The sequence below is a fragment of the Capricornis sumatraensis genome, chromosome 6, assembly GCF_032405125.1.
Source record: "Capricornis sumatraensis isolate serow.1 chromosome 6, serow.2, whole genome shotgun sequence".
Classification (NCBI taxonomy): domain Eukaryota; kingdom Metazoa; phylum Chordata; class Mammalia; order Artiodactyla; family Bovidae; genus Capricornis; species Capricornis sumatraensis.
In genome coordinates this window covers 48,167,527-48,190,914 of record NC_091074.1, presented here as the reverse complement: position 1 = coordinate 48,190,914, position 23,388 = coordinate 48,167,527, and the positions used below count along the sequence as shown (strand labels likewise).

Below are 23,388 nucleotides of genomic sequence, written 5' to 3'. Positions count from 1 at the left end.
CTCAAAAACAACAGAAAGATCTCTATTCGTTTCCAAGGCAAACCATTCAATATCACACTAATCCAAGTCTATACCCCAAGCACTAACGCTGAAGAAGTTGAAGTTGAACGGTTCTATGAAGACCTACAAGACCTTTTAGAACTAATATCCAAAAAAGATGTCCTTTTTATTATAGGGAACTGGAATGCAAAAGTAGGAAGTCAAGAAACACCTGGAGTAACAAGTAAATTTGGCCTTGGAATGCGCAATGAAGCAGGGCAAAGACTAATAGGGTTTTATCAAGAAAATGCACTGGTCATAGCAAACACCCTCTTCCAACAACACAAGACAAGACTCTACACATGAACATCACCAGATGGTCAACACCGAAATCAGACTGATTATATTCTTTGCAGCCAAAGATGGAGAAGCTCTATACAGTCAACAAAAACAAGACCAGGAGCTGACTGTGGCTCAGATCATGAACTCCTTATTACCAAATTCAGACTCAAACTGAAGAAAGCAGGGAAAACCGCTAGACCATTCAGGTATGACCTAAATCAAATCCCTTATGATTATACTGTGGAAGTGAGAAATAGATTTAAGGGCCTAGATCTGATAGACAGAGTGCCTGATGAACTGTGGAATGAGGTTCATGACATTGTACAGGAGACAGGGATCAAGACCATCCCCATGGAAAGAAATGCAAAAAAGCAAAATGGCTGTCTGGGGAGGCCTTACAAATAGCTGTGAAAAGAAGAGAGGTGAAAAACAAAGGAGAAAAGGAAAGATATAAGCATCTGAATGCAGAGTTCCAAAGAAGAGCAAGAAGAGATAAGAAAGCCTTCTTCAGCAATCAATGCAAAGAAATAGAGGAAAAGAACAGAATAGGAAAGACTAGAGATATCTTCAAGAAAATTAGAGATACCAAGGGAACATGTCATGCTAAGATGGGCTCGATAAAGGACAGAAATGGTATGGACCTAACAGAAGCAGAAGATATTAAGAAGAGGTGGCAAGAATACAGCAGAAGAACTGTACAAAAAAGATCTTCACAACTCAGATAATCACGATGCTGTGATCACTCATCTAGAGCCAGACATCCTGGAATGTGAAGTCAAGTGGGCCTTAGAAAGCGTCACTATGAACAAAGCTAGTGGAGGTGATGGCTTTCCAGTGGAGCTATTTCAAATCCTGAAAGATGGTGCTGTGAAAGTGCTGCACTCAATATGCCAGCAAATTTGGAAAACTCAGTAGTGGCCACAGGACTGGAAAAGGTCAGTTTTCATTCCAATCCAAAGAAAGGCAATGCCAAAGAATGCTCAAACTACTGCACAATTGCACTCATCTCACATGCTAGTAAAGTAATGCTCAAAATTCTCCAAGCCTGGCTTCAGCAATATGTGAAGCGTGAACTTCCTGATGTTCAAGCTGGTCTTAGAAAAGGCAGAGGAACCAGAGATCAAATTGCCAACATCTGCTGGATCATGGAAAAAGCAAGAGAGTTCCAGAAAAACAGCTATTTCTGCTTTATTGACTACACCAAAGCCTTTGACTGTGTGGATCACAATAAATTGTGGAAAATTCTGAAAGAGATGGAAATACCAGACCACCTGACTTGCCTCTTGAGTAATCTGTATGCAGGTCAGGAAGCAACAGTTAGAACTGGACATGGAACAACAGACTGGTTCCAAATAGGAAAAGGAGTACGTCAAGGCTGTATATTGTCACCCTCCTTATTTAACTTATATGCAGAGTACATCGTGAGAAATGCTAGGCTGGAAGAAACACAAGCTGGAATCAAGATTTCCAGGAGAAATATCAATAACCTCAGACATGCAGATGACACCACCCTTATGGCACAAAGTGAAGAGGAACTAAAAACCCTCTTGATGAAAGTGAAAGTGGAGAGTGAAAAAGTTGGCTTAAAGCTCAACATTCAGAAAACGAAGATCATGGCATCTGGTCCCATCACTTCATGGGAAATAGATGGGGAAACAGTGGAAATAGTGTCAGACTTTATTTTGGGGGGCTCCAAAATCACTGCAGATGGTGATTGCAGCCATGAAATTAAAAGACGCTTACTCCTTGGAAGAAAAGTTATGACCAATCTAGATAGCATATTCAAAAGCAGAGACATTACTTTGCCGTCTAATGTCCGTCTAGTCAAGGCTATGGTTTTTCCAATAGTCATGTATGGATGTGAGAGTTGGACTGTGAAGAAGGCTGAGTGCCGAAGAATTGATGCTTTTGAACTGGTGGTGTTGGAAAAGACTCTTGAGAGTCCCTTGGACGGCAAGGAGATCCAACCAGTCCATTCTGAAGGAGATCAGCCCTGGGATTTCTTTGGAAGGAAGGATGCTAAAGCTGAAACTCCAGTACCATGGCCACCTCATGCGAAGAGTTGACTCATTGGAAAAGACTCTGATGCTGGGAGGGATTGGGGGCAGGAGGAGAAGGGGACAACATAGGATGAGATGGCTGGATGGCATCACTGACTCAATGGACATGAGTCTGAGTGAACTCTGGGAGTTGGTGATGGACAGGGAGGCCTGGCGTGCTGCGATTCATGGGCTCGCAAAGAGTCGGACACGACTGAGCGACTGAACTGAACTGAACTGAAAGTGGAACTGCCATTTAGTAAAGCATAAACACAGTTTATAATTCATCTGGCGTACATGCTTTGAACTTCTGAGATTCTTGACTTTAAATGCAGAGATGTTAATTATTGCAAAATGAATGTATATGTTTAGATTCTATTTTCCTTTTTTATTACCCTATTTTTAGACTGCATAGTTCAAAGAAGCATAAAATGAGTATGTACATGTGAGCTTTAGGTGTGAAAGTACAATAGATTTAGGGTCCCTGACAGTAATTTAAAGGAAATTACTATTAATCAATATACAAAGGGTCTTATGTGTGTGAAATGGCTCAATGTATCTTTAGGACAGGCAGGGAACAAAGGAGGAAGTAAGAAAACGCCTGCCTAGGTTGACTCCAAGTAAAACTCATGATGGCACTTGTTGCGTGCCAGGCACTGTTCTAAGTCTTTTACATACATTCTTGTATTCAATTCTTACAATATCCTCATGAAATAAATACTGTGAATGCCTCCATTTACACATGCAGAAAGCAAGACAAAAAATTTAAGTATTAATAACTTGCCCAAGAACACCCAACTAGTAAATTGTGGTCCTGGGATTTAAACCTAAATATATCCTACCCCAAAACCCAGGTGTAACTATTTTCAGTTCAGTTCAGTCGCTCAGTCATGTCTAACTCTTTGCGACCCCATGAATTGCAGCACGCCAGGCCTCCCTGTCCATCACCAACTCCCGGAGTTCACTCAAACTCACATCCATCAAGTCAGTGATGCCATCCAACCACCTCTTCCTCTGTCATCCCCTTCTCCTCCTGCCCCCAATCCCTCCCAACATCAGAGTCTTTTCCAATGAGTCAACTCTTTTCATGAGGTGGCCATAGTGCTGGAGTTTCAGCTTTAGCATCCTTCCTTCCAAAGAAATCCCAGGGCTGATCTCCTTCAGAATGGACTGGTTGGATCTCCTTGCCGTCCAAGGGACTCTCAAGAGTCTTCTCCAACACCACCAGTTCAAAAGCATCAATTCTTCGGCGCTCAGCCTTCTTCACAGTCCAACTCTCACATCCATACATGACTATTGGAAAAACCATAGCCTTGACTAGACGGACCTTTGTCAGCAAAGTAATGTCTCTGCTTTTGAATATGCTATCTAGGTTGGTCATAACTTTTCTTCCAAGGAGTAAGCGTCTTTTAATTTCATGGCTGCAGTCACCATCTGCAGAGATTTTGGAGCCCCCCAAAATAAAGTCTGATACTATTTCCACTGTTTCCCCATCTATTTCCCATGAAGTGATGGGACTGGATGCCATGATCTTCGTTTTCTGAATGTTGAGCTTTAAGCCAACTTTTCCAGTCTCCTCTTTCACTTTCATCAAGAGGCTTTTTAGTTCCTCTTCACTTTACTGCAATGTACAAAGTTGGTCGTAGATTCTTCAAGTTTTTTCCCTCTTTAGGACCTGTTTATTCTTTAAATACAGCCCTATCTACAACTGTAAAGGGCATGGATGTGCTTATGGTAAACAGTTTGGAAAATACAGAAGGATAGAAAGCAAAAAGATTCAGACATCATATTATCACCCAGATGAGCACTGTTAAAATTTTGTGTTTCCTTCTAGACTTTTTTCTAAGTACATGGCTTTGTTTTATGTTTGTTTTACATAGTTGTGATCACACTATATAAACATTTTAATCTTCTTGTTTTCTCTATTATGACATGTGCCATCCTATGCTCTTAGAAATGTCATAAACTTCCTTCATAGAGGCTGCATAATGTACAGCTGCATGGCAGTTCCATAAAATATTTACCATTCCTTTCATGCTGGACATCTGAGTATTTCCAGCCTTTTTACTGTAGGATGGAAATCTTTATCCCTTCTTTCTTAATAGTTTCCCTTCTTCTGACATTTCTTCAGATCTTCCCCAGGCACACAACGACGTTGGTATTCCTCTGTCTTTCCTTTCTCAAAATTTATTTTGTGGAAACGAGCTGATAAGGTCATACTAAAATGTACATGGTTCATAAAACTTACTTTCTCTTCCAGGACACTTCTGTCAGTTTATCCAAAGGAATGGCGCTCTAATTGTGAGGAGTTAGTAATCAGAAAATTTTTAGTTGGGGAGATTCCCCAACTAGAGGAGACTCAGCAACAGCAACAAGGTGCGGGGCTGCGGTAACCTAAGAAAAGCTGACGAGAAGGCAAGACTAGAGCTGCGAGGTGGTGGTGTGGTTGAGGGAAGAAAAACGTTTTGTATAAGCTAGGGTGAAAAATAAAAAAAAAAAACTGAGTAAAAGAACAGAAGGGAATTAGAAAATTCACTCCGCGGCACTTACCTAGTTTCTCCAACTCTCCTGCTTTTGCCTTTCCAAAACGTTTGCCCTGAGGGATGGGCCCGCCCACCTTTTACTCAGCTCCGCTTGGTTGGGTTTTCAGTCTGAATTACTTTGCCAAGTCTCACAGCTCTGGGGCCTCGGGCGGCCACGGAGCCAGCCGCAAGCAGCGGAAGTGAAGTTCTAAGAGGGTCCATTCCAAGCCCTGGGTCCACAGGCAGTCCTACAGGAGCTTCACCTCCCTGGACCCAAGCAGGAGAGTTAATAATACCTCTGGGGGCGGCGGGTTAGAAACCTCGTGTGGAAGTTCACAAAGTCCCGTTCTGCCCCTAGCACTCTTTCTTTCACTCCTAGAGGCTTCAGGCTTTCTAGGCTGTTGGCAAGTCCGAGAAGCAAAGGGAACCCAAGACAGAACTCAGTTCCCCCCAGCTCTCCCCGCTCGGGTGCTGCACTGACAATAGCTGGTGTGGCGAAAGAGGAGGCGTGGGGGTGTGCAGGCTGAAGTTCAAGCCAAAGGGGCCACTGACTCCGCCCCTCCGCCCCGCAAGGATTAGGGAGCAGAGGAAACCGTAAATCCGAAAACCTAGCCTGAGCAATTTAAAAAAAAAAAAAATAGCGAAAGGCTCCAGCCTGAAACTGGGGCGGAGCACACTGCTCTTCTGAGGGCCGACCCGGCTCCAGCTACAGCGCGAACGCCCTCCCAGGCTTGCTCCACCGGTACCCCGGGCGCACCACGCACGCACCCGCCTCCCTGGGCCGGCCGCTCCTCCCTCTTTCCTTGCTGGTTGGCCCGGGTGCCGCAAGCGCGGCGGCGGCAGGAGGAGCCGGGCGCGCCCGCCACGCACAACACGGGCGGCAGGCGCGGCGCACGAGCTCAGGTGGCGGCTGCGGCGGTGGTGACAGCAGCGGCTGCAGCAGCTAGCGCACACCCTCTCCGCGTCGCGCCCGCAACCCTCCTCCACTGCGCCGCGGAGCTACTGGCCGTCCCAGGGTTTCCCCGGCCCTCGCGCGCACGGGCGAGCCCCACGCACAATAGCGGCCGCCTCTATTGTGGTTCCGAGCCCGGGCGCCAGCTATGGGGAAGCCGGCGAGGAAGGGATGCGACTGGAAGCGCTTCCTGAGGAATAATTGGCTGCTACTTTCCACCGTGGTCGCGGTGGTGCTAGGTGAGATGCGTGGCGGGTGGGCGACGCGCGCACCCTCACGCGCTCCCAGCACCCAGGCCGCGTGCGGGGCGGGCGCGTGTGAGGATCGGCATGGCGCTGGCGCACCAGGTGCTCGGTTCCTCGGCTCCCCCTCGGCTTCCGACACCGCGCGGGGGCTTACCCTCGAGGGTGCTGGTTTCTCCGTGCGAAGAACAAAGCTCCTCTGGGGCACCCATTTGCGTGCTCCGTGAGCTTCGGGTTCCTGCTTTACCCAAAATGATCATAGGGGCTTGAAAGGGGGAAAGGGAAACAAGTAGGTCTCCGTTCTTACCGTTTGGAAGCAAATGTGGTTTAATTGTTTAAATCCTATCTGCTCCCCTCCTCTTTTTCCCCCTGAACCATGCGTTGTCCGGACAGAGCGAGTGTGGATGATGGTTTGCGCGGTTGAACTGGAAGAGGCATCTTAACCTCAGGAATGGCCCGGTCCCCGGCGGGAGGGAGAGTGTGGATGTTACAGTCGGTCACTCTTCCTAGTCAGTGCCTGGAAAGGTGCCTGCCCACGCGGCGGCGAGCCGCTGCCCGCACCCAGGCACGGAAAACCTGCCAGATTTGTGCTTGAATTTAAGGATGTGCAGTGATGGCCCGCAGGAAGTCTAGGGGAAGGGAGACCTATCAGATTTCTCCCTTTCCACCCTGCAAACCTACCGAGGTCGCCTCCTTGAGCTCCCCTGCTCGCCACATTTCTTTTCTATTGAAAGTAATATTTAAGTCATATTTGCTTGTTTTTAAACAAGGTGTATTTAAGTGATTTATTTCTGACACATCACTGGATCAGGTGAATGTCTGAGCCATTGCTCAGAGGTATGAGTTATTCCAATTTAGACTCTGAATTTCTGCCAGGTTGTCTGTTTTACAACTTGGGCCTTGGGATGTTCCTCTTTGGTGTTGGAGCCAAGACTGGCTCCTTTCCTCCAAGACCTGGCCCAGGTGGGGACACCCAGCAGGTGAGGCTCCTTTGAAGTCTTCACCTTCCATTTGGAAACTGGAGCTGGGAGGAGTGGTAGCCTGTGCCTCTCCCAACCCCAAGCACATTTCTCTCCAGCTGCTGCTTCTTGATCTCAGAATATTTGGTGTCACCTGCTTTCTCTCTTGGTGCCCCGCCCCAAAAACGTCTGTGGAAGTTAACGCGATCCTCAGGGTCGGATTTGCTCCTCTAGATCCTTGCGCAAAGTCAGGTTTCTAGTAAATAAATAACATCCTGGAATTACTTTAGCAGAGGCTATCTGTGGGAGGAAAAGAGAGAAGCAGAGGAGCAAGTCTTGACTACTTAACTCTGTTTCCCCCAAGAAGAGTCACGTGGCTCTAAGGAAAGGGCTATCCTGCCCCATCACATTTTAAATAACAGATTCCTCAAAAAGAGCGATGTGATTTACCTGCAGCCAAATAGCTGAGATGGTTTGGTTTTCCTAGTGACAAGAGTCCAGAATTAATTGTGAAATCCCTTCTTCAGGATGGTTTTGGGTAGGCTGGCATTTCCCTCCTGATTCCTTGTGGAAGTGAAATGATCCTGCCTTTTCAGCTGTGGGGTTTTCCAGAGATACTCACCTGTTGACCACGTGTGGCATGCTGGTGTTGAGTTTACTGATTCACTGAAGGCTGATTTGGCAAAGATTTTGAAAATTGTTCCCTGGCCTTCAGAACCTGTCACGTATATACATCTTCCGGGTCAAGGGAGATAACATGTCTGTTTTGCAGATGGGGCCTTTGGTGTCAGATGGGCAATTTTTTCCAGTTTTAATGTGGGTAAGCCCTGGGAGCGTGATTCAAATACTTTGCTCCAGAAAGGAAAACACAATATTAAATCTGTAAGTACTCAACTGAAGTCTTTCAGCACATTTGCTCCTCAAAGAGTAACATCAGGCAGTCCTGAGCATTTCAACTCGGTCTGAGAAGCGTCAGGCCTATACCACCCTCAGTGCACCCATCACAAGGCCCTTCCCAGGATCGTTCTCCTTTCTTCAGTCTTTGGAGCACTGGGCTTGAGTACAAAAGTCACACCTCTGTCTCTGTCATCTGTGCTAACTCATTCTGGGTTAAATCCAGAAGTGAAATTGCAACCAACTTATAACAGAGATGCTAAGTCCATCCGTAAGCCCTTTTGACCATGATAGTAAGTTTATTTTTGTAACAGTCTTAACTGATAACAGAGATTGCGAACACTCTCATGTAGCCTCCTTTCTGAACCTTTCAACATGTGGACCTTAAAAAAGAAGAACGTTTAATTTATTACCCTGACAGAATATCATCTTCTGATTAAAACTGAAGTATTTTGTCCCTGGTATATATAATTCATCAGCCGTGACACTTTAAAGTATTTTGATTTTTGAAGTGAAGGGCAAAACTTTTTAGCAGCCAGATGAAAGCTTCTGATTTTTCAAGGCAGTATGTGAGGGGAGATGAAATTAAAGGTCATCTTTATTAGGTGTAAATGTTAATTTCTTTTGTGGACAAAGAGATAGTAAAAGCTAACTATTTCCTTATATTGTTACTCATGAAATAAAGAGACTGAATAGTTAAGTGACTTTCTTTGTTAAAGTGACTATCTTTCACTATCTGTTAAACCCTACAAGGTCCTGGAGATAACATCTTAGATTTTCAGATGAGAGGCCTTTAGTAAAATCTGATTGTGTGTGTGTGTGTGTCACTCACTCAGTCATGTCTGACTCTGAGACCCCATGGGTTCCTCTGTCCCTGGAATTCTCCAGGCAAGTACTGCAATGGATTGCCATTCCCTTCTCCAGGATCTTCCCAACCGAGGAATCGAACTTGGGTCTTCTGTATTGCAGAAAGATTCTTTACGGTCTGAGCCACCAGGGATTAGGAACTATTTTCACTGTATTCATTACGATTCTTGCAGGCCTTTCCCTTGCTTCCGTAGTGTAGTAGTATGAGAACAGAGACTGGAGTCAAGTGTCTTAGATTTGAATTCTGATCCAGTCATGCTCTGTGATTTAGACAAAATCTCTCATTCTCTGGAATCCTCAATTTCCTCATCTGGAAAATAGGGATGTAGCTCATTCCCTCCTATGCTATTAGAGTTGATAAAGATAATGTGAAAATACCTAGTTGTATGACTAGCATATAACAGGCACTCAGTAAATGTCATTTTAAGGTGATTTGAATACCTTGATTCTGAGGAAATTAATATTTTCTTATGAAATAAGATCTGTCTCTCATGATCTTTCTCTGTCCTGCTTGGTGTCCAGCCTAGAATTCTGAGTCTAGGGTGATTCAAGTATTTTGATGACATGTTCTGTCGAGGTGAACACCAGCCTCCAGAGCACTCACTATTCATTGTTTTGAAAGGATATGGAAAGGATTAATCATTTTGTTTTGTGCCCCATATAGCATGATTTTCATTTCATTTAACAGGTAGAAATTCTGAGGGAAGAATTTTTGTGCTTTCAGTGGGAATTCTGTTCAAGCAGAATCAGTGTGTGAGGATTCTGTGCATTGTAATTCAAGTCAGCCGGTAATGATCATAGCATGTGTAATGCTGGCAAAGCAGTCATGGAACCCTCACCCCGCTCACAACATAAAGCCTGATCATTCTATCCAGACAGGTTGTACTTTATTTCAGTCATTTGAAAAATCTGATTTCCAGCTTATGGATTTTCAGGAAAGGATATAGCTATTTCTATTTACAGGACAGAGCCGACAAGCTTATTCTTCCTGAATAATTTTCTTCAGCACTCTAAAAGAAGCAATCATTTATAGATTCAGATTCTGTTGTCTAAAACTGAGAACAGTTTCTTCATGTCCTTAGTAATATCCTTGCCCAAGCCAGCCTCATGTCTCCTCCGCTGGGGCTCTTGTAGTATATATCTGGCAGTGCTAATTTGAGCTGTGGCATAAGCTCTCTTGCTGTGTTTCTGCCTGTCTCTGAAGCCCCTGAGTATGAGATGGGGGCGGGGGAATGGCTTCAGCTCAGTGTTCAGAATATATTTTGTTATCATGAAACTCATGTGCTTCAGCCTGTGCTGCTGGGCCTCTGATCAGCTCAGCCTTGGAATATACCAGTACTGTAACTGGCACTTAAATCATTTGCTCATTCAACAAATCTATATCAGGCATCTACTGTGTGCCAGGGACTTTTCTAGAGCCAGGGCACGTAACAGTGAACAAAATAAAACCCCTGTCCTCATGGAGCGTATGGTGAAGTGGAGACAAGTAGACAGGAAACCGGATAAAGAGGTGAACTACAATAGAGTACGTTGGGTGGTTGAGAGTGTTTTAGAGCAACATAAAGCAGGGAGGGGAACTGGGCGGTTATAGTTGAAATAGGGTGAATGGGAAGGCCCTGCTGCTGCTGTTAAGTTGCTAAGTTGTGTCCAACTCCTTTTGGACTCCCATGGACTGTAAGCTGCCAGGCTCCTCTCTCCCTGGGATTTTCCAGGCAAGAATACTAGAGTTACCATTTCCTTCTCCAGGGGACCCTCTCGGCCCAGGGATGGAACCTGCATCTCCTGCATTGGCAGGTGAATTTTTTACCACTGAGCAACCAGGCCCTGCTGAGAAGGCGACAGTTGAGTTGAGACTGGAAAGAAGTGAGGGAACATGTGCACAGATAACTGGGGAGATCCCAGCATGAGGAAGAGCATGGGAGTGGAGTGGGAGGGGGAGAGGCGATAGGATGGTGTGTGCTCTTATAAGGACTTTGATTTTTACTGGAGTTGGGAAACCATTAAAAGGTTTTGAGCAGAGTAGTGACATGGTCTGATTGTCTTAATCTGCTCTCCTGGCTGCTCTTAGACCATAGAGAGCAGACAGAAGGGTGGAAGCAGAGAGACCAGCTCAGGAGGCTAGTGCAATTAGCCACTTTTCTAATCTCATTTCTGTCATGGTTAGTGAAATCTTAGGAAATGCTTAAGAAAAGTCAATGAGAAAAATAATGCAACTGTAAGGTAGGCATTATTGTTTTGCCATTATATGGATGAGGAAACAGACATGGAACAGTGCAGGACTCACTCAGGATCACTCAGATAACAACTGGCAATTCCCAGCTTTACTGTACTTTCCCTTCCCCTCCTTTGGATGCTATCCTCCGTCTTTGTCCCCATCTGCCTGGTCCTCACAGAACCTCTTGGGGATCACGGTGGTCTGGCTGTGTGCCACGTCAAAATAGGGAATGAAGACTCTGTAGTGTTCGATTTGAGCTGCAGTTGCCCCTTTCTCCCCTGAGACTGAGAAGGGGCAGAAGCATGCCTCCTGGGACTCTCAGAATTGCAGTGTATACCCTGGAGGAACACTGTTCCTGTGGGGTTTGCTGGACTCATTAGCCAGGTTGGTCTTCACTCTAGGCTCAGCATCACCCTTACACCTTGGTCCATGAGTCTCCCCTGCTATTCTTTCCACCTTCAAAGTCAGCCCTTCTTACCTTTGAACTAAGGGGCTTGGTGTGACTGGTGCAACGGGCGTGACTGAGGTACATGAGGGGAAAAAAGCAAAGCTGCCACAGAGGTCCGGGGCTGGATCTTAGAGGGATTGGAATGCCACACTGATAAGTTCAGACATGCTTCTGGGGATGAAGCTGGACAGTGACATGGTCAGGACTGTGCTTAGAAAAGATCCTTGAGGCAGATGGATGTGGTGAATGGATCCAAGGAGGGTAATGTTGCAGGTGGGCTGAACACCCAGGGGATTGCTGTTGAGGTCCAGGTAGAGAGGGAGATGGGGGCCTCAGCAGGGCAGCCGCAGTGGGAGTAGGTAGGAAAAGATGGCTCTGTGAGGTGTTCGGCAGGTTGACCTGACACTCCTTGACTAGATTTGGTCCTTGGAACAAGGAGGTGGGGATCTCTAGCAGGAGAGGGAGTCCTGGCTGGGGCAGCAGCTTGGAGAAGACCTATCATGCCTTCCCACTGCACAGAACCAATATCAACTTGCTCTTTGTTGCCCTGTAGTTGGAAAGAAAGTCAAAGTGAAGTCACTCAGTCATATCTGACTCTTTGCGACCCCATGGACTGTAGCCTACCAGGCTCCTCTGTCCATGGGATTTTCCAGGCAAGAGTACTGAAGTGGATTGCCATTTCCTTCGCCAGGGGATCTTCCCAACCCAGGGACCGAACCCAGGTCTCCCACATTGTAGGCAGATGCTTTACAGTCTGAGCTACAGGGAAGTCCAAGTAGTTAGAGTATTTGCTCATATTTGCCCTCTCCACTGACCCTTGAAGAGCCCTTGAGGGAAGGAATTCTGGCTGCCCCTCACTATATCCACACCACCTGTCACAATGCCTGGTGTGCTCAATACATTTGTTGAATTGTTGAGTCATTTATGACCCAGGGAGATAGTAAGAGGTTATCTTTGTTTATTGAATGAGTAAATTAGCCCAAACCTAAGCTTGAATTCCATCATACATTCTTCTCTGCCTGCTTCAGCCTTCTGTGATTTGCATCACTAAGACAGATTAACAGTATTATACATACTTATCAAGTATGTTAACTTTTCTGCCTCACAACTAGGTTATAGACCCCTAGAGGGCAGAAGCATTCCTATTACCCTTCTTATCAGAAGGAAGAGAGGTTTGGATTAGCTGGAAGAGAACAAAGATTTCCAACTCCCATTTATAGGTAGCTGACTGTCTGAGGTGATATTTTGTTGAGAAAAAATTGGAAACAAAAGCTCTGAACTTGATTACCGATGTCTGCCAAGGGCTTAAGATCAGGAAACAGTGGCGTGTGTGCTGCACACTTGTTGACCCTGGGTCAGATCACTGAAGTTCCTTCTAGATTTAAGATCCTTTAGCTCTATGCTTGTGTAGTCATTCCTCAGTTCATTGCTCAGAGTCAGAGGAACTCTTCTTAGGGAACTTAGGAAGAGTTAAGGTCATTACTGGCTTCCCTGATGGCTCAGTGGTGAAGAATGCGCCTGCAATGCAGAAGTTGCAGGAGCTGCAGGTTCAGGTTCAATCCCTGGATGGGGAAGATCCCCTGGAGGAGGAAATGGCAACCCACTCCAGTATTCTTGCCAGGAGAATCCCATGGACAGAGGAGCCTGGCGGGCTATGGTCCATAGCGTCACAAAGAGTTGGGACACAACCAAAGCGATTTAACACACATACACACAGTCATTACTAGAGGATAAAATGACCTTGATGTTGAATCAGTTGTTCTACATCTGTGACTTGGGATATAATAATGTAAATTGTGTGTGGAACTGTTACCAAGGTAATGTTATATGTCAGCTTTAAATTATTCATTACAACAGTAATATAAGGTCTAAAAACTTGTATAGTTTCTATACAGGAATGTGTGTCTTGCACATATTTGCTTAATTAAGTATATTGGGGAAGCAATCCTTTAGCTGACTAGATCCCACTTTCACATATGGAAGAATTAGGGAAACTGTTTTGGGCTTTGAATACCCATGCCTGGTTTGGTGTCAGTTTTGGAACCAAATCAGAATCCACCAGAGTTGTAGAATCACTGAAAAGATTGTGATTTTTAGTTGATCAGACTTACCATCTGTCAAAAATTTGAGCAGTGGGCATAAGAAATAAAGGAAGCTTAAAATGATCACACAAGATGTAGAAAGCTATCACATGCCAAATCTGGATTTGGTGGCACTCATATAGTTGCTCAGATGGAAGAAAACTCTGGGTTGCACAGACAAGGTACAAATAAATGGGATTAGGAATTAGCAATTGGAGAGCATATACACACTCAGATGAGCACTTGCTTATAAAGAGAAAACTTTCCACGTTAATTACTTGGGAGGAGCTGTGATTACCTTTAATATAGCTGAGACTGGAAGTAGCTGTCCTGTAGGGAGTCAGTGACATGCTGGCCTGATGCCAGGCAGCTCTGTCCGCCTGAGGAGCTGCAGGTCTCCCCCGTGTTAATGTCTCTGGAGATCTGGGGTCACAGATACCATGGGGACTGGAACACTCTTGAAGAAAATGAACTCATCTTAGACAACACCGAGTGGCCCACTTAGACTCCTCTGCAGCAGTGTGTGTTAAAGTAGCAAGCCTTTCCTATTTTGAATGTTCAGCATACATCTAATAGAAGACAATATTGGAGGCAGTTACTACTAAGCCAATAATTTACTTTGTAGCTATAGTTTAGCCCAGCAGATAGATTTCGAAGGAGCTAACTTATACTTGCTGAGGAAACAGACCCAAACGGCGACAAAGAGGGCTCTGTTGTAATTAGTAAGCTCCACAGTAACACCTCTGTTAATGGAAAGGAAGTGTTTCAGTGACTCACTCATTGCCAGAAATGTTACTACCCTGTGTTTGAAAAATATCTGCTGACTGCCTGTTCCATTACCAGAGGTAGAATATTTCCTTTCCAACAAATACTCCTGCGCTTTCCGGGATGGGCAGACCTCGTCCCAGCTCATAGACACTTCATGCTGTGTGTCCTGGGTGATTCCCCTCCCAGGCCCAGCCCCAGCTGTGTGAGCTCTGGGCCATGGTCCCTACTCTGTCAGGACAGAGAGGAAGTTATGCCTCATTCTCCACCACAAGACCTAGAGCCAGCATTGAGGAAGCAAAACCCTCCCACCAGTCCCTCCACGCTTAGGCTGAGGTCTTTGTCCCCAGGGCCGTTCTTGGTCACAGAGTCCACAACTGGGTCCACAGGCAGGACGGTTGTCTTAGCAGATTTCCCTGTGTCCAGGAAAGGTCCTGACACCAGCGTCGTGTGACTCGGCTAGGTCGAGCTATTGAAGCAAAGTGGTGGCTTTGGGGAGCGGAACTTCTGTTCAGGTGTGACCTCAGTGAGGGTCTGCACTGTGCGGTCATTTTTACAGCTGCATTGAGATAACAATTTGGACTTGCTTTTCTCAGGGGGTTAAAACTGCACTTACTTGACTAAGGAGGAAACCCTTAGATGAGAATCTTGAATGAGATTATAAAATTAAATTATTATTCTACCACTGTTGTATTGCTTAATAATTATCTAGTTACTTATAATTCAGTAAAGAATCAATTCAACAACAAAATAAATGGACCATCATCAAAAATGCCTAACCACAGAAAGCCTAATCTCCAAGCCTCCAAGCATTACTGGAAAATAAACTGATTCTGTGCCTATTTCATATACTTAATTATTTTCTCAGCCACTTAACCACTTGACAAATTTCATATGAGATTTCCCAAATTATGAAGCAATGAGGGAGATACAGTTTCTCCTTTGACAATTTATTTTTCTTGTGGGTAGCCGAGTGTAATTGGTAATACTTATAGAGGGTTTATTATGACTTTTATGCACATTATTTCCCAATTGACCCTATACTTATTTTACAGATAAGGAGACTGAAATGTACAAGGCTTAAGTCACATGACTGAGGTCACACTCAGAACTGGGATTTGCACCCAGAACTGACTCCAAAACTGTGGTTATTAACCATTAAGTAAGACTGCTTCCTAGAAAACTTGGATACACCCGAATTATAGTTCAGAGCATTCTTACAGACTTCACTCTTGTATAATAGCTAAATAAAGCCTAGTACCCTCCTTCTTACTCCATCTCTTGTCTGTCTCTTGGCTTTTCTTTATTATGTCTTTGAACCTACGGCATCCGACAGTGTTTAGTCCTTTCCCTTACTTGAAGTTACTCTAGTTGAGCTTGTCTAAAAGTTACTTTCCCAGGATGTATAATGCTCTCCTGTCCTACTGCTTCTGCTCATGGTGTTTCACCCACTATTATTCTACCCATCCTTGATGGGATCTCATTTTTCACTTTTATCATATAGACTTCTCTGACTGCCAATCAGAGATGATTTCCCTTCTCTGTGCTATTATATTGCTTAATTTATATTCCCAAATTGTACTGTATTCAAGCCGCTGCTTCCAGTCCTGTCCCATGGCAGGCAGCACTAGCTGATTACAACACTCTTTACCCTGGAGCTTTGTGACGGCCTTGGAATCCTCAAAACTCTTCTCTAGGCAACTGCCGTTAATCAAAGGGGACTGGCAGGTCAGATGAAAAGTGTTGTTCATTGCTGGGAAGATGTCTTCACTTAGCAATTAATTTAAATTGAAGAAGTATTGATGTTAACTGGCAAGAGATGCAGAGTTGAAGTCTGTTTTGTTTTAGTCTGTCAGAGGTAGTTTGTGCACAGAAATCATTGACAGGAGTAAGTGTGGTAAACCCTGCAAGAAAGCCTCAATGTGCCTTGGGCCTTCAAAGAAGAGGTGGAATTGAGAGAGATCAAGCCTTGATGAACCATTGATCCCCTAGTTTCCCAATCAGTTGTATATGAGTTTTTGAGTGGAGACTCTGGGGAACTCATCCAAGCCGTAGTCATCTGAAATATATTTTCCTCCTAGTTTGGGGGCCTCAGAAGAGCACATGTGGTCACCAGTGGTCCTGAGACCACTTTAGTGTGAACTCAGCATGACCCTGGAACTCTTGGAATGAAGAGCACCTTTCTACCCTGAGGAAGTTCTGACCTCAAGAAACCAGAGCCTGCCTCATCTTTAGAGAATTCTTTGGGCTAACTAGACCAAATAATAGTTCCATACAATCCTGAAACTGGACAGAATTAGATTGGAAGATCCATCCAGCTTCCTAAAGTTGGGCCATGGCATGGAGCTGAATCACCCTTGGATGGTAGAGCCTTTTTGAATGTTCTATTTAGCACCTCCTATGTCTTTTAATGAACTTTTTTTCCTAGGTCTCCCCTTTCATGCATCCTTTCACATCATTGTCCAAATTCCCCCATTCCTGTCTGGAGATTATTTCTATGATAAGATATTAATTAGCCTGACTATGCTTCCTGTTCCAGTAGACCTTGAGCTTGAACAGCTTGGGCAAATGCTAGACTTGGTTGTTAAAGATTTTGAAGATGAGTTTTTACTTTTTTGTTAGCAAAAGTTAATTGTCAATCAGGAGACAAAGAAGATTTGCCCCATTTCTGCTGCTTCTTCATTGATTTCTTTCTTACACCCAGAGAATTTCCTGAGGTTTCATCACATAGGGAAGCTTCTGAGTTCCACGTAACAGAGGTGGAGATCCCATTGCCTGTGCGGAGCCCACAGACCTTGAGAAAAATGTCCAGATCGCCTCTGTAACTGCATTTGCCACTTGCATTGAATAGAAGCGTTTGCCAGTAACCTCTAAACTAGCTTGTTTATTTTGTGGGAAAAAAGTTTACATTTATTGTTTTTATGTGGAAATGATTGGGTAAGGTTTGGCTGCTTTTTTAACTGCGAGTGAGTAACCATAGGACGCTGGATTTATTGAATCCAAGATCAAGATCCTGCAGTTTCCTGAAGCATTGCTCACCACTTTGTGAATCCTGCTCAGGGATCTGTGTTCTAGGGAAGAGGGTTGGTAGATGGCAGTAAGTGAGGTTTGCAGCTATGAGTTTTTGCTCAGATAGTCTTTCTCCCCTTTTACAGACTGTCCTCATGCCCTGGAACATGTGTTCATGAGGGCAGTACTGAGAAAGGAGACTCAAGATCCTTACAAACATAAAACATTCCAAGATTCCAGAAGTAAACAAAGCCCTCTAGGATTACTGTGAAAGATCATACTCAACCATGGTTTTCTTTTTTTTTTTTTTTTTGTCTCTTGATGGTCATCTTAAATGCATTTACACCCATCTCTAGGCCTTAAGGAGAAGGCAGTGGCACTCCACTCCAGTACTCTTGCCTGGAAAATCCCATGGGCGGAGGAGCCTGGTAGGCTGCAGTCCATGGGGTCGCTAAGAGTCGGACATGATTGAGCGACTTCACTTTCACTTTTTACTTTCATGCATTGGAGAAGGAAATGGCAACCCACTCCAGTATTCTTGCCTGGAGAATCCCAGGGACAGGGGAGCCTGGTGGGCTGCCATCTACGGGGTCGCACAGAGTCGGACACGACTGAAGCAACTTAGCAGCAGCAGCAGCTAGGCCTTAAATCTAATATATTGTTATCAAATGAGCTAAGACGTGAAGTACTTTAAAGAAGTATCTTATAAATGTTTGTTATTGTTTCCCAGAAATAAAAAAGGGAGGCATGGAAACGGTAAAACATAGGTTCTGGTTACAGTATTATTCCTTGAAAACACTAGAAGACAATGTTATCTGTGTGTGTTTCCTGGGGCCCTACTCTCATCTCCTGGGAAAGGGCATCTGGGCCCCTTTTTGTGGCTATATAACATGTTTAATATTCTGTACATGAGTAATATAAAATAATAAACAAGCTGGTCTGTCTTTGCCTTTTTTCTACCAGTGAGGATTCAGAGAAGTATCTGAAGTATTTAGAAACAGAGATTCCTGACCAAACTTTCAATACTGGGTACCACTTTCATTTTAATTTAAGAAATATAATAAAATTCTTCAAATACACTTCAACTCGTATGAAGAAAAAAGCAAATATTTCTGCAGTGCTTCTGGGAGTGGAGAAGGAGAGGTCAGAGTTGCGGCTTCACAGGAGTTGGGAGAGAAGGGTAAACCGTTAGCAGGCAGGCGCATGGTGAAAATAGGTGGGTGACACAGATTTTCGAAGCGGAGGTGAGGAATGGGCTGAGAAAGGTGGAGAGCCCCGGTTGCTTGGACTTAGCATTCTGGGTGCAGGGTTCATCATGCTGGTAATTCCAGGATTCTGACAGGTCTAGAAAATCCAGGATGACTGGCTCCCTTCTTTCTCAGGCACAGGCCCATCTCTTTTCCTGCTCTCAAGTTGCCCCTACCTAAACCCTGCTGTGGGGTAGATGGTCACATTTCTTTTACACTTGGAAAGAAGCCTTCTAAGATTGTGTAATGAACCAAGAAGGTGTTTCTGGGAGTTGTAAGACTGGTTATTGTGAAGAGGTAGGGTTCCCAGAAAATCTGACATAAAACCTGAGGGAAAAGGTATGTCCTTTCAGCAGAGGATTCCAGGGCCTCTCCAAACTGTGTATGTCGGGGTGAGGAGGCTTATCATTCCTTCAAGGACTTGGAGGCCAAGTATTTACCAGGTGCCAAGGAGGGGAAAGAGTGGAGTACGACCACAAGGTAGATCAAGATCTTTCACAGAAATGTATGAAATAAGCTGATAGTAGAATCACCCATGAGTTTAGCAGATAAGAACCATTTTAAGAGGGCGATTGAGGGGGCGGGGGTGGGGAGGAAGAAAAATAAGTTTGACCACAGGTAGAAAATGGAAGAATAAAGCAGACCAGAACCCATGGGTCAAGTCAGAGGTCTGTATCTCAGGAAGTAACTGCCAAAACACATGTGTGGGACTGTCCCACCTTTTGGGGAGAGGGACAGTCTGGTTGTTGTTTGGTTGGTTGTTCCTAGATGAGAGCAAACTGGGTCTCTAAGCCAGCTGAATGCTTGCTTTAGAGACTGGACTCCTGTGGACTGGCCCTACAGCCAACCTTATCCTCACTTGAACTCAAGGGACTCTTTGGAATCCAGGGCTCCCAGAAGCCTGGGAGAAGTCCTGAGGTGTAGGAAGCAGGCACCTAACTTCTCATGTGTACATTACCGTAGCCATTGTCAGTTACTGGAGAGGCCACATTTATGATGCTTTTCTGGGTTCGGTGGTGCTGGGACAATGTGGCAGAATTTGTACCCACATTCCTGTGACCCAGTTTTCATGCTCTGCTAATGGTACGGTGTCTCAACTATTTTTTCCTGCTTTTCATAATCAGGTTTAATGAGTAAAAACTACGTAATGCAGTGGCTTCCTGGTCATATGCACTAAATAGCAATTACCACGCACTTATAGTTGTACTCAGCCTCCTGGAACACAAAGCAGGATGAAAAAAGGACAAGAGGTAAATCTAAAGGACAGAGGGAGAATAGCCAGCACAGAGCCACACAGCACTGAATGCCATACCAAGAGGTTTTCTTGGGACTCCGTTATCAAGGTCTATAAATGATGGGAGAGAAGTTAGTCTGATGATGTCTGGTGATCCTGGAGGCCCTGCTGTGGGCATTTGGAGAAGTAAGTGGTATAAGGACTCCTGCATCTTCTGTCACCATGTACCAGCATCCTGCATCCGTGTACTAGCGTCCTACATCTGTGTACCAGCCTGCATCCATGTACTAGCATCCTACGTCTGTGTACCAGCCTGCATCCGTGTACCAACCTGACCATTCTGCTGCCTCTTCCTATCCCACCGGCCCATCCCCGTGGCTTCCACAACTAGAAGACCTTGCCCTCATGTGAGCCAGCCTTTCTTTCATGCAAAGAGGGCAAATGTGATTGAGAGAGGTTGCACCCAGAATATCAGTGACACATTCTGTCTCCCCACTCTTCTAATTGGAAGGGACAGAAAATCCAGGTTGAACAGGCTTCAGCCAGAAAAGTAGAGAGTGAGGCATAGAATTTATGGCTCAAATAATTTAAGAGTGCAGAGATGGTAACTGGTTTCAGGTTTAGCTAGATTCAAGAGTCCAAAAAATATCATTCTGTCCTGTTCTCTTTTTATGTACCGTCTCTGCACTCTTCAGTTATTTTCACTCTCAGGTGAGATGCTCCCATTGGTGATGAGACAGCTGCCAGCACAGTTCAGGGTTTCCATTTCCCTGCTTCACACTCAGCAGAAAAGTTTCTATCTGTTGAGACCAGACTGTGGGGCTTTAGTTGGGTTATAGGACCATTCCATAATCAACCTTGGGACTAAGGGAACGTGATTGTCTGATAGACCAGGCCAAAGCCACTCCTTTATCCCACCCTCTTCCCCCAATTTCTGAATTATTATAGCTTGAACTGGACCTAAAACAGACTGAGAGTGGGGAGGTATGTTGTTAATAGCAGGGACAGTGGACATTGGGTGATAATTACAACAAATGTTTTACCTTTTATCTATTACGCTCCTGAACTATTTCTTAAATGCCCTCAGTGTGTCCTCATAGCTAAGTTTTATTGAATTCATAGCATTACAGAAGTATTTGAAGTTGTTTAGCTAATAACCACATACTTCGAAAATAATTAAGTCATAAACTACTTTAAGGGCTTCCCAGCTGGCTCAGTGGTAAAGAATCTGCCTGCCATGCAGGGAACGCGGGTTCGATCCCTGGGTTGGGAAGATCCCCTGGAGGAAGAAATGGCAACCCACTCCAGTATTCTTACCTGGAAAATCCCAGGGACAGAGAAGCCTGGCAGGCTACAGTCCATGGGGTCACGAAGAATCGGACAGAACTGAGCACACACACACACACAGACTACTCTAAAGCCTGAGAGAGGAGGAAGAAAATTATACAGGGACCACAGCTGAATTTTTGCTTTAAACCCTTAAGAATTGTAAAAAAAAAAACAACCCCCAAACCTAACCTATTGCTAGTGTCATATTTAGCAATGAAAGTCTGAATGCTTTCCCCTTAAAAACATCAGGAATAATGCAAGGATGTTCACTCTTAAACACTTCTATTCAGTATCTCAGTGGAAGGCTGATCCAGGACAGTGATACAGTAAGAAAAAGAAATGATGAACTAGATTGGAGAGAAACAAAACTTACCCTGTCAACAATGGCATGACTTTCTACAAAGGAAATCCCAAGGAATCTATAGAATAACTAGTAAGTGATTTAGCAAGGTTGCAAGATACAAAATTAATATACCCTCACAAATTTGTTATTTCTATATACTAATAATGTACAATTGGAGATGGGACTTAATATTATTTGAAATAGCTTATATATCTAATGAAATGTGTGAATGAGATCTACAGTTGAACATTACAGGTCACTGATGAAAGAAATTATAGACTTAAATAAACAGACATACCTGTTCATAGATTGGAAGATGCATCATAATGATTATGTCAGTTCTTCTCTAATCGGCTTATAGCTTTAATGTAATTCGGGTTAAAAATCTCAGAAGTACTTTTGTTAGATATATCAGACATCTACACTTACAGGGAAAAGCAAAGGAATAACGAAATCAATTTTGAAAAAGAAGAAAGTTGGAAGAATTACACTATCCTATTTCAAGACAAGCATCAAGACATTGTAGTTTGGTGAAGGGATAGACACAAAGATATAAAATAGAATATAAATTCCAGAAATAGACCCATACAAATATGCCCAATTGATTCTTGACAAAGACGAAAGAAGAGTCTTTTCAGCAAATGGTATCAGAACAACTAGACATTCATATGCAAAGAAAAAAAAGAAAAAGAAGAACCTTTACCTATGTTATACAATGTTTTACAAAATTAACTCAACCATGGCACAGAGATGTAAAAGAAGAAAAAAGTATAGAATTCTCAGAATCATTGTGACCCACAGGAAAGTGTTCTTAGATATTCTGACCAAACAGAAAAAAAAATTGATAAATTGGAGTTTATTTAAAAAAAGCTTTGTTCTATGAAAGACACTGTTAAAAGAATGAACACAACAAATCATAAAGTTGTACACCTTAAGTATGTGCAATTTTAAATAGGTTATATTTCAGGGCAGAGCAGCTGCACACACGGCAGCGCGGAGGCAGAGAAGGGGTTGGTGATACCGTGCTATAAATCTGTGGTCCAGTCCACCTCCCTTTTAAGACGTCCTCCCTCCTTAAAAAAAAAAAAAAAAAATAGGTTATATTTCAGTAAAGCTGGGTGAGGGGAAAGAGATTGAACAGTCTACATACTAGGAAAAAATAATTGTGGATCATATAACCAGTGTACCTGAACTTTTATTGGGAACATAATAAGAACTTTCTAAACTCAATAGTGAGAAAACAACCCAACTTTAAAAAAGACACTTTACCGAAGAGGCTGTAATGTAAACACAGAAAAAGCTGTTCCGCATTTTTGGCCATTAGGGAAATGTAAATGAAAATCACAATGAGACAGTGAAAAGAATTTTCTGTTTATTAAATTTTGTATCTATATGAAATGATGGATGTTCACTAAGCTTGTTGTAGTAATCATCTCATAATGTGTATAAGTGAAATTGGAAATTTTAAAAAATACAATGAGAGGCCACTACATGCCTCGATGCTGATGCCATCAATACTCAATGTTGATGAAGACACAGAGAAACTTGTCCTCTTAAACATTGCTGATGGGAAAGTGAAATGGTATAGCTAGTATAAAAAAACAGTTTTGCAGTTTCCTGTGGCTCAGATGGTGAAGAATCTGCCTGCCAATGCAGGAGACCCAGGTTTGATCCCTGGGTTCCCTGGAGAAGGGAATGGCAACCCACTCCAGCATTCTTGCCTGGAGAATTCCAGGGACAGAGGAGCTTGGCGGGCTACAGTCCATGGGGTTACAAAGAGTTGGACGAGACTGAGCAACTAACACTAGAAGTTAAATACATACTTACCATATGACCCAGCAATCTCACTCCTGGGTATATATGTCCTAGAAAGAGAAAAAACTATGTTCAGGTGAAAATGTTGATCACAATGTTTATAGCA

The 23,388-nt window shown here is 43.9% G+C and overlaps 1 protein-coding gene across 1 annotated transcript in view; it reads left to right on the top strand.

Moving 5' to 3' along the window:
- Nucleotides 1–5,982: 5,982 nt before the first annotated feature.
- The window catches only part of SLC1A1 (solute carrier family 1 member 1), a 73,096-nt gene continuing 55,690 nt past the window's right edge, over nucleotides 5,983–23,388 (top strand). The window contains exon 1 of the mRNA XM_068973947.1: nucleotides 5,983–6,073. Coding sequence (XP_068830048.1) covers nucleotides 5,983–6,073 — 91 coding nt within the window. The remainder of the gene's footprint in view (nucleotides 6,074–23,388) is intronic.